Genomic DNA, 12,219 nt, shown 5'->3' on the forward strand with positions numbered 1-12,219 from the left:
ACTTATCTGTACCAAAGAGGATGGATAAGGTCAAAGAAGAAAAGAAAAATGGAAAGCAAGGCGCACTTAAAGCTGCACGGAACTTTTGTGGGCTGCTATTCTTCAGTCCAATGACCACGGAGTTCGGCCTCAGGTTGAGAATAACGCGAAGGGGAGTCGAAGAGGGCGCGGGAGGGAAGACAGCAGAGCCGGGTAGCGCGTTCACACGGACCAACAAAAGCCGCCGGAGACACTTAGCGAGCCACGCAACTTGCGGGGGCCGAAGGGTTAACCGCGCGCCCGACTCCCGCGCGCTTCCCGGCCCCCACTCCCGCGGTCGCTAGGAAACGCCGAAAGTGGGGGAGGGGCGGGCGGCGCGGCGGAGGGTGGGAATCTTTTTCGGGCTCCCGGGGGCGGAGGGAGGGGAGCGCGCGTGCGCGCGCCCGTCCGTCCGTCGCCGCGGTGACCGTCCTCGGAGTCCGTCGGCTCGCGCCCCGCCCCCGTTCTGCTGCCCCCTCCCCTGTCGCGCGCGGGGGGTGTTTCTCGCTCCTCGCGAGTTGCCGCCGCTGCGGTCGCCGCTGCTCCTCGTCTCCCAGTCTTGGGTTTCCCAGGCACTGCTGCCGCCGCTACCTCTGCGGTCTGTATGAGGAGGAGGAGGATGTGAAGATGGCGGAGCTGCAGATGCTGCTGGAGGAGGAAATCCCGGGGGGCCGCCGGGCCCTCTTCGACAGTTACACGAATCTGGAACGGGTGGCAGATTACTGCGAGAACAACTACATCCAGGTGTGAAGCATGTCCCGGCCTGGGCGCGTCGGGCCTCTGGTGGGCAGCGCGTGGGGGATCCCCCGGCCGGGGGCCGCGCTTGGGGGCGCAGGGCGCGCGGGGCTGGGGCCGCGGCGGGGACCCAGCCTAGCTAAGCCCTCGAGGGCGGGGGAGGGGGAGAATAGGGTGGGAGCTGGGTCTATTGAATTGGTGAGAAACCTCCGGCTGGAGGAAATTGTAGCTTTAAAACATTTAAAAAAGCCATGAATCAGTCCTCGTTGCGGTGTATGTGTCGTGTCCCCGCCTCTTCGCTTCTTCTGCCCTCGGCCGCCCCCGCACTCGGTACCCGTCAGTGTTCGGGATGGCGGTGGAGGCGGAGAGTGTTTTTTTCTATTTGACAGAATCCTGCTCCCCCATATGGCAGGGGTGTGGGGGGGATTGATGGATCACCCCCTCCCCCAAGCTCTGGAGGATTTTTAAGGGGCTATGTTGTTGCAAAGTAAAGTGCCTCAGTTTTATATTCATGTAAATGCCTCAAGAGACTGGTATTTTTGTTTATTTTTTAGTTTCTAGCCGGGGTTACTGTAGAAGAGCAGTTGTCTGTTGGAAGTTATTGCCATTTTCCTCCTTATGGAGAATGAGAAGCTGCATGATAATGAGCACCACCCCCCCTTCCCTCGACAATCCCGTTAGAATAGTTAATTTTCCTGTGGGAAAAAGAATTATAAGTATTTTTCAGCAAGGATTAGGAAATGATCCTCATGATTTAATTTTTCCCGAGATGGTTGGTTTGGTACAGAGACTCAGAGTGGTAACGCTGTGTGTATGTGTATGGAGGTGGGGTGTGTTGGGTGAGATGAGATCCAGCTGCGCCTGGATACAGCAAAAGATTCTGTGGATTAAAAAAAAAAAAAAATCCTTCTTGAAAAATTATTTGAAAGGGTAGGTTAAAACAGTTTGCAAATTAAGCGTCTTTTGTTTCTTTGTGGCTTATTCTGGAGTCACAGATTCTACCTCCATTTTTTCCCTTAACGTTTAAATTCTCTTGGGATAAAGGTGGAAATGGAAGAAGTGTGTTAAATTGTTCTTTCACTATGGTCTTCTCCCCCCCACCTCCCGCCCCGCTCCCACCTCCATCTCTCCAGGCATCCTTCTTAATATCAGTTATATTGGGAAGCATTCTTTAGTCTTAGTGTAAACTAAAAAAAAAAGGTGTTGGAATTTATAGGTTTATAAATTTTGTAAGGATCACGTGGTTAATCAAGGATGTTATTGTGAGATTTTACTAAATTAGGTATATACTTAACTCTGTATTATCTTGTAGCAACGATTTGTATTGAAGAAGGGACCAGGCATAATCCAAGGCTTTTCCCTCCAAAGAGACTACTGAAACTAGTAGGAACAGAAAAAAATGTGTCTTGGGTCAGAGATTCATACAAAAAAACACAGTGGTCCATATTTGGAGGGTGCTTCTTAGATACTGAGTGGGATAGAAAAGAGTCAAACATTAAGTTGTTCAGTGTTCAACTGCATGTATTCAAAAGTCTTGTATAGCTTGCCACTGTGTAAAAGGTTGATGAAACACACCTAGTGTCTACAGAATTTCATAGTGTAGTTAGTAGGAGAGGCTGATCTGTGAGCAAATGAATAATGTAGTGTGTCAGTTTATACTCTAAGGGACTGAAGGTGGGGAGAAGGCCAGGAGGAAGATATGCTATTCCTAAGGAATTCACTGTCTCTAGGAGAGGCAAATCTAAAGGACTGATGGTAATTCCATTGACTGCAGTATATTATGGGAGTTATAGGTCAGAAGAGAAACTGAGAATAGAAAAGTGATTGGGTAGCGGTTATTACCAGTAATAAAAAAATAAACAGATTTGTCTCTCTTTGGAACATAATTTTTATTATAATTTGAAGGTATAGTTTTTCTTAGATTACAATTGATACATAAAGTACATGGATTAATAAAACTGAGAGGTTAAAGGGATTAAGGGTTGTCATCTTTTTAAATATTTTATACTATTCTGTCATTACTGTCACCATTATCTGTTTTAGCAATAGGACTAATAATTTAGTGTGTTTTTTTTAAATGCATAGTATAGCTATTGATTAATGGAATTAGATTTAAAAATATTTTTTCAGTTTAACATCTAAAATAGATTTTACATGTTAGATTAGATTTTACCTCTTAGGTTATCATCTTTTTTATGTGGGTATAATATTGGTGTTTTTCTCTTACGAGATGACAGCTCTTACATGATTTGTTTGTAGTAAAGTTGATAAATGGAACATGCTGATAGTGGATTTGTGCTGACCTAGCTGTACATTTGACCCAACTGGCTCTCCTTGTGACCAAAGAACTGACCAGCAGGGGTTTTGATGCTGCCTCTGACCCTGTAGAAAATGAAAATTAATTGGTTGTATATGATCACATAGTCAATTTAGCCTTGTTTTAGCATCATATCCTAACTACTAGCTCAAGTTAACTAACCCAACACTTACTTTATTTTGTGGAAATGTAATTTTTGCCAGTAAAGTAGAAAAAGATAAATCTGTTGAATCGTGTGTAACAAAGGGTAAGGGTCTTTGTTCAGTGTTCTTAAGTAGCTGGTTTTAAGGATAGGAATAGCCACATAACTAAGAGAAATAAGAATGCTCTAAATGTGGATTATATTTAGTGTGGAAATTGAGCAAAGGAAGGAAAATGATTTTGCTATCCTTCTGGAAACAACTGTATCGTGTTTAAATTGTTCCTAATAAAAATATCTTTCAGATACATTATCAGCATTAGGAGTGACCAGATACTGCCTGTGTTAACACCCACAATCTATAGGTAGAACAGCATTGTAGACAACAGTGTTGTAGACAGCGGTTTTCCAGGATACTAATGCAGTTAATGTTAGAAATTTAAAAATCATCTTCAGTAAAAATTTAGATGGTTTTTGTTTTATTATTTCAACCTCTAGAAAAAGTGACAGTAAAAATATTTTTTCTAAAATGTGATGCTAAGAGGCACCTGGGTGGCTCAGTTGCCTAAGCGTCTCTTGATTTCTGCTCAGGTCATAATCTCACAGTTTTGGGAGTTCAAGCCCTGTGTCGGGCTCTTTGCTGACAGTAAAGGAGCCTAATTGTGATTCATTGTCTCTCTCTCTCCCCCTCTCCCCCTCTCCCCCTCTCCCTCTCCCTCCCTCTCCCTCTCCCTCTCCCTCTCCGTCTCTCTCTCAATCACTCTCTCTCTCTCCCTCTCCCTCCCTCTCTCTCTACTCGTCCCCACTCATGCTCTCCCTGTCTCAAAATAAATAAACTTAAAAATTTTTAAAAATTTGATGAAAAAAATTACAACTAAAATTGCTGATATTTCCTGATTGATTTTTTTTTTCAACGTTTATTTATTTTTGGGACAGAGAGAGACAGAGCATGAACGGGAGAGGGGCAGAGAGAGGGAGACACAGAATCGGAAACAGGCTCCAGGCTCTGAGCCATCAGCCCAGAGCCTGACGCGGGGCTCGAACTCACAGACCGCGAGATCGTGACCTGGCTGAAGTCGGACGCTTAACCGACTGCGCCACCCAGGCGCCCCTCCTGATTGATTTTAATTCTTGTCTGTGAAAAAGGACTTAGTAATTGTTAAGGACTTTTGTAAAGATACTTGTAGGACCTGTGTTCTTTTTTTCATTTATTAATATAAACATTGATACCTAATCTAAAAAGTTTCCAGAAATTTTAAACAATGTTTTGATTGACTTGGAATCTACATTTTTACAAATAGAAGAATTTTATTTTATTACTATTTTTTTTAATGTTTATTTTTGAAAGAGAGCGTGAGTGGGGGAGGGGCAGAGAGAGAGGGAGACAGAATTTGAAGCAGGCTCCAAGCTCTGAGCTGTCAGCAAAGACCTGACTTGGGGCTCGAACTCCTGAACCGTGAGATCACGACCTGAGCTGAAGTTGGACACTTAATTGACTGAGCCACCAGGTGCCCCAAAAGAGTTTTATAATAGTAGGAGTTGCTTTAATGTTTGGTAGATGAAATAAATTTATAGTTGTTACTTTCCTAGAGTAACTCTGAAAAACCAACTTATTATTAACATTTTTCCTTTTGTTAGATAAAATAGTTAATTGGTGTTTTGTTTTGTTTTGTTTTGTTTTAGTTTTTTGTTTGTTTGTTTGTTTTTTAGATACATAGTAAAATCCCGTTGTCCATTATTTGGAGTAAGAGCAAAATCATCCAGTAACATGGTTTTGCTCAGAAGAACAGAAATTAAAAATGTACCTAAAGGGGTGCCTGGCTGGCTTAGTCCATAAAGCATGCAACTCTTGATCTCAGGGTCATGAGTTTAGGCCTCATGTTGGATGTAGAGCTTGCTTGAAAAGATAATAAAATAAAAAATACTTTATAAAAAATTTTTACTAAATGTGCCTTAAATTTTATGTGAAATATATATATTTTTTGCTTTTGAGTAATAGAGATGTCATTAATGACTTCTGTTTTTTGTTTTTTTTAAACATTTTTTTTTTAAGTTTATTTATTTACCTTGAGAGAGTGAGAGAGTGTGTTCTGGGAGGAGCAGAGTGGAAAGGAGAGAGAGAATCTCAAGCATGCTCCATGCTGTCAGGGCAGAGCTCAACTCCATCTCCCATGAACCATAAGATCATGACCTGAACTGAAATTGACACTCTGATGCTTAACTGACTGAGCCACCCAGGTGCCCTCGTTTTTTGTCTTTATCAAAAAGGATACTCCCAGAATTCATTAAAAATTGCATGAAAAGTTTATAAGGAGTTACAGTTTATTTATAATGCTAAGACATTTGTTTAACTTGACACAATACCTTCTGAGTGTACAGTCTTCTAGTCCCTATGGCATTGTTTTCAAGTTTTGAAGGAGATTTTGTTATAATACAAAAAAATCTGATACATATAGTTCTTAATTTCTAAATATTCAAACTATTGTATTTACATTAATTTTCTATTGTTGTTGTGACAAATTGCTACAAATTTAGCAGTTTAAAACAACACAAACTTACCATTTTATAATTCTGGAGATCGTAAGTCTATAGTAGGCCACAGAATTGGGTTCTTTCTGGAGGCTCTGGGGGAGAATCGGTTTCCTTGCCTTTTCCAGCTTTCAGGGACTACCTGCATTCCTTAGCTCATGACCTTCTTTAAAATTCCAAGCCAGCAGTGGCATCACTGCAACCTCAGCTTCTGTTTTCACATCTCTGTCTCTCTGCTTCCATCTTCACTTTCCCCTTCTGCCTTTGCTTCTGTTGTCACATTTTCTTTTCTGACTCTGACCATCTGCCTCTCTTTATAAAGACTCATGTGATTATATGTTGGGCCCATTCTGATAATCTTCCAATCTCAGGATCATTATCACACCTCCAGAATCCCTTTTTGCCATGTAAGGTAACGTATTTACAGGTTCCAGGGATTAGGATGTGGTCATCTTTGCTGGGGGGTGAAGGTTGTGGGCGGGTGGGTGGTGGGGGGAGGAGGGAGGCACTATTCAGTTATAATATTTGAACATAGCTTTTCCTTCCTGTATCAGTAATTGGCTGTAACCCTTTTGGTACCTAAGCCCAAAACCTTGGTACTGTCCTTGACTCTTATCTTTTGCATTGGATAACAAATGGCTCTGTCTTCACATGTCTGGATCTGACTACTACCACCTCTTCTGCTACCAACCTGGACCAAGATATGATTATCACTCAGTTAGATTATAGCAAAAGCCAGAGTGATCTTTTTTAAAAATCTAAATCAGATCATGTTCTGTTCAAAATACTGAGATTTTCTGTCTCATTCAGTTTAAGAGCTAGAAATTAACATTGCCTACAAGATACAAATGATCTAGCTTTCTAGTCTTGAATCCTCTCCTAATGTAATTCCTCTTCTCTTTTGCTAATTGTGTTTCAGCCACATTGGCCTCTTTTTCTTTTCCTTCTTTTTTAATGTTTTATTTATTTTTGAGAAAGAGAGCACAAGTGGAGGAGGGACAAAGAGAGGGGGGTGGGCAGAGGATCCGAAGTGGGTTCTGTGCCGACAGCAGCAAGCCCAATGTGGGGCTCAAACTTGCCAACCATGAGGTTGAGCCACCCAGCTTCTCTGGCTCCTTTTCCTTGAACATAACAGGCATAGTTCTGCTTCCACATTTTTTTTTTTTTAAACTCTAGCCCTTTTTATTGAAAAATTTTGCATGATTTACTTTTCATTAGTCTGTGTTGTCCATGCTTCTAATGATATCAGAATCACCTGGATCACTGATAGCCAGTATGCATACTCTGTACTATTTCCCACATACTGTGTCCAGTTCAATATTATTGCCATTGTAGTGGACACCAGTTTTGGCCACTATGATGTAGTGTCTGTTTCAGATTTCCTCAGCGGTGGGCAGTTGTTGGTGAAGATGACCAATTTCACTTTGCCATGTCTGATCATTTTCAGAGTATGCTTCTATCCCAGCACATACTTTCCACTTTTCATTATGAGCTGGAGCCTAGAGTTCATCAACTCTAGCGACTTTTTCATCTTCTTTGTGGCCACCATCTTCCTGTCTTAGGTGCAGGATGGCCCCAACTAAGAGCAGACTCCAAGGTTGCTGGGTGCAAGAAAGGTACCTCAAGACTTTTTTATTTTGCATTTACTGTGCCCTCTACCAGGAGTATTCATCCCCCAGATAGTTGTATCACTGGATCTTTTTACCTTTTTCATGCCTTTGATCAAATGTCAACTTTTAAATTTTTTTAACTTAAAAAATATTACAAAATTGTTTTTAAATTTCAGTGTAATTAACATAGTGTTATATTAGTTTTAGATGTACATTATAGTGACTCCACAATTCTATATATTACTCACTGTTTTCATGGTGAGTGTACTCTTAATCCCCTTCACCTATTTCACCTGAACATCCTCCTGGTAACCATCTGGTAACCATCAGTTCATCCTTTATATTTAAGAGTGGTTTTTTGTTTGCCTTTTTTCCTTTCTTTATTTGCTTTACTTCTTAAATTCACATTTAAGTTAGTGAATTTCACCTGTGAGTGAAATCATATATTTATCTTTCTTTGACTGACTTCACTTACCATTAGACCATCTAGTACCACCCATGTTGTTGCAAATAGCAAGAATTTCATTCTTTTTTTGTGGCTGAGTAATATTTTATTGAACACAAATACCACATCGTCTCCTTTTTTTAAAACTTGTTCTAACGTTTTTATTTATTTTTGAGAGTCAGAGCGTGACTTGGGGAGGTGCAGAGAGAGAGGGAGACACAGAATGTGAAGCAGGCTCCAGGCTCTGAGCTGTCAGCACAGAGCCTGATGTGGCGCTTGAACTCACGAATCATGAGATCATGACCTGAGCCACCCAGGTACCCCTTCTTTTTTTTTTCATTTGAGCTCTATGCCCAGCAAGGGGCTCAAACTCACAACCCCAAGATCAGGGGTTGAATGCTTTAGTGACTGAGCTGGCAAGGTGCTCCATATCATGTTTTCTTTATCCATTCATCCATCAGTGGACACTTGGGTTGCTTTCATGATTTGGCTGTTGTAAGTAATTCTGCATTAAAGATACAGGTACATGTATTTTTTCAAATTAGTGTTTTGTATTCTTTGGGTAAATACCTAGTAGTGGGATTACTGGGTCATGTGGTAATTCTGTTTTTAATTTTTTGAAGAATTTCCATACTGTTTTCCACAGTGGCTGTACCAGTTTATGGTTCCACCAACAGTGCACAAGGGTTCCCTTTTCTCCACATGTTGTTTCTTGTATTACTGATTTTTGTTATTCTGACAGGTATGAGGTGATTGTGGTTTTGATTTGCATTTCCCTGATGATTAGATCTGGAGCATCTCTTCATGTGTCTATTGGCCATCTGTATATGTCTTATTTGGCAAAATGTTCACATCAAATGCTTAGTTTTTAATTGGATTATTTTTTTTTTGGATGTTGATTTGTATAAGTTCTTTATATATTTTGGATATTAACCACTTACCAGATATATCAACAGAATACAACATCAGTATACAGAAATCTGTTGCATTTCTGTATACCAGTAATGAAGAAGCAGAAAGAAAAATTAAGGAAACAATCCCATATACAGTTACACCAAAAATAAAAAAATATCTAAGGATAAACTTAACCAAAGAGGTGAAAAACCTGTACACCAAAAACTATAAAACACTGATGAAAGAAACTGAAGATAACACAAACAAATGGAAAGGTATTCCATACTCATGGATTGGAAGAACAAATATTGGTAAAATGTCTATACTATTCAAAGCAATCTACAGATTTAATGCAATCCCTATCAAAATACCAACAGCATTTTTCACAGAACTAGAGCAAACAATCCTAAAATTTATATGGAACCACAAAAGATCCTGAATAGCCAAAGCAATCTTGAAAAAGTAAAACAAAACGAGGTATCACAATCTCAGATTTCAAGATATACTACAGAGCTGTAGTAACCGAAACAGTATGGTACTGGCACAAAAATAGACACATAGGTCAATGGAAAACCCAGAAATCAACCCACAATTATGTGGTCAATCTTTGACAAAGGAGGCAAAACTATGTAACGGGAAAAAGACAGTCTTAGGACACCTGGGTGGCTCAGTAGGTTAAGCATCTGTCTCTTGATTTTGGCTCAGGTCATGATCTCACAGTTCACGAGATTGAACCCTGCATCAGATACTGTGCTGACAGCGCGGAGCCTGCTTGGGATTCTCCCTCTCCCTCCCTCCACCCCCCCTCCACTTTCTCTTTCTTTCTCTGCCCTGCCCCCACTCCACTCACACACACTCTCTCTCAAATTAAATAAATACACATCAAAAAAAAAGGAAAAAGTCTCTTCAATAAATGGTATTGGGAAAACTGGATAGCCACATGCCAAAGAATGAAACTGGACCATTTTATTTTTTTACTGTTTATTTATTTTTGAGACAGAGAGAGACAGAGCATGAGCAGGGAAGGGGCAGAGAGAGAGGGAGACACAGAATGTAAAGCAGGCTCCAGGTTCTGAGCAGTCAGCACAGAGCCCAACGCAGGGCTTGAACTCACGAACTGTGAGATCATGACCTGAACCGAAGTCGGACGCTCAAACGATGGAGCCACCCAGGCGCCCCAGGACCATTTTCTTATACCATACACAAAAATAACTCAAAATGGATTAAAGACCTAAATGTGGCTAAAACCATAAAAATCCTTTCTAGAAAAGAGCACAGACAGTAATTTTCTGACATTGGCCGCAGCAACATTTTTCTAGATATGTCTCCTAAGACAAGGGAAACAAAAGCAACAACAGCAAAAAGGAGAAAAAAAAACCAACTATTGGGAATACATCAAAATAAACAGCTTTTGCACAGCAAAGGAAACAAAACTGAAAAACAGCTTACTGGATGGGAGAAGATATTTGCAAATGATATATCCAATAAGTGGTTAGTATCCAAAATATATAACTTATGCAAATCAACATCCAAAAAAGAAATAATCCAATTAAAAACTAAGCAGTTGATGTGAACAGACATTTCTCCAAATAAGACATATACAGATGGCCAATAGATACATGAAGAGATGCTCAAGATCTAATCATCAGGGAAATGCAAATCAAAACCACAATCACCTCATACCTGTCAGAATAACTAAAATTAGTAACACAAGAATTCATTTATCAGTTCTAGTAGTTTTTGGTGGAGTCTGTAGGGTTTTGTATATATAGTATTCTGTCATCTGCAAATAGACTTTGACTTCTTCTTTACTAATTTGGATGCCTTTTATTTCTTTTTTTTTGCTGATTGCTGTGGCTAGGACTTCCCAGTACCATGCTGAATAAAAGTGGTGAGAGTGGATAGCCTTGTCTTGTTACTGAATTTAGGGCAAAAACTCCCAGTTTTTCACAATTGATAATGATGTTAGCTGTGGGTTTTCACATAAGGACTTATTATTTTGAGGTATGTTCCCTTTCAACCTACTTTGTTGGGGGTTTTATGATGAATGAATGTTACACTTTCCCAAATGCTTTTTCTGCATCTGTTGAAATAATCATAGGTTTTTATCCTTTCTTGTTCATAGGATGTATCTCGTTGATTGATTTGCAAATATTGGACCACCCTGCATCCCAGGAATTAATCTCACTTGATTGTGGTGAATGATTTTTTTAAATGTATTGTTGGATTTGCTTTGTTAATATTTTGTTGAAGATTTTTGCATTTGTGTTCATCAGAGATATTGGCCTGTAGTTGTCTTTTGTGTGTGTGTGTGTGTCTTTTTTTTTTTTTTTAATTTTTTTTTTCAACGTTTATTTATTTTTTTTGGGACAGAGAGAGAGCATGAACGGGGGAGGGGCAGAGAGAGAGGGAGACACAGAATCGGAAGCAGGCTCCAGGCTCTGAGCCATCAGCCCAGAGCCCGACGCGGGGCTCGAACTCACAGACCGCGAGATCGTGACCTGGCTGAAGTCAGACGCTCAACCGACTGCGCCACCCAGGCGCCCTGTGTGTGTGTGTCTTTGTGTGGTTTTGGTAAATTTGGAAGCTTTCATTGTTTTTCTAGCTTTTTTTTTTTTTTTTTTTTTGCATAGTTTGAGAAGAATAAGCCTGCCTGCCTGCCCGCCTGCCCGCCTGCCTTCCTTTCTTCCTTCCTTCCTTCCTTCCTTCCTTCCTTCCTTCCTTCCTTCCTTCCTTCCTTCCTTCCTTCCTTCCTTCCTTCCTTAATTTATATCCAAATTAGCATGTAGTGCAACAGTGATTTCAGGAGTAGATTGCTAATGCCTTTACCTGTTTAGCCCATCCCCCCTCCCACAACCCCTCCAGCAACCCTCTGTTCTCCACATTTAAGAGTCTCTTATGTTTTGTCCCCCTCCCTGTTTTTATATTATTTTTGCTTGTCTTCCCTTGTATTCATCTGTTTTGTCTCTTAAATTCTACATGTGAGTGAAGTCATATGATATTTGTCTTTATCTGACTGATTTTGCTTAGCATAATACCCTCCAGTTCCATGCACGTAGTTGCAAATGGCAAGATTTCATTATTTTTGATTGCTGGGTAATATTCCATTGCATATATAGACCACATCTTCTTAATCCATTCATCTGTCGATGGACATTTGGGCTCTTTCCATACTTTGGCTGTTGTTGATAGTGCTGCTATAAACATGGGGTGCATGTGTCCCTTCGAAACAGCACACCTGTATCCCTTGGATAAATGCCTAGTAGTGCAATTGCTGGGTCCTAGGGGAGTTCTATTTTTAGTTTTTTGAGGAACCTCCATACTGTTTTCCAGACTGGCTGCACCAGCTTGCACTGCCACCAACAGTGCAAAAGAGATCCTCTTTGTCCGCATCCTCGCCAACATCTGTTGTTGCCTGAGTTGTTAATCTTAGCCATTCTGACAGGTGTAAGGTGGTATCTCAGTGTGGTTTTGATTTGTATTTCCCTGATGATGAGTGATGTTGAGCATTTTTTCATGTGTTGGTTGGCCA

General features: G+C 40.6%; 1 protein-coding gene and 1 pseudogene across 49 annotated transcripts in view; one reads left to right on the forward strand and one right to left on the reverse strand.

The window, feature by feature from the left end:
* The first annotated feature begins 434 nt into the window (after window positions 1-434).
* ABI2 (abl interactor 2) overlaps window positions 435-12,219 on the forward strand; it is a 120,063-nt gene continuing 108,278 nt past the window's right edge. For 18 of the 49 annotated variants that reach the window (XM_040475918.1, XM_040475917.1, XM_040475922.1 and 15 more), the window contains exon 1: window positions 646-762. In XM_040475918.1, coding sequence (XP_040331852.1) covers window positions 646-762 — 117 coding nt within the window. Of the gene's footprint in view, window positions 763-12,219 lie in introns of all 49 variants that reach the window. The other 31 variants (XM_040475916.1, XM_040475950.1, XM_040475929.1 and 28 more) reach the window with 7 other exon arrangements.
* LOC121030943 (60S ribosomal protein L30-like) lies at window positions 6,755-7,444 on the reverse strand (annotated as a pseudogene).

Source organism: Herpailurus yagouaroundi, unplaced genomic scaffold (assembly GCF_014898765.1).
Source record: "Herpailurus yagouaroundi ecotype Mexico unplaced genomic scaffold, PumYag 140, whole genome shotgun sequence".
In the NCBI taxonomy this organism is placed as follows: Eukaryota; Metazoa; Chordata; class Mammalia; order Carnivora; family Felidae; genus Herpailurus; species Herpailurus yagouaroundi.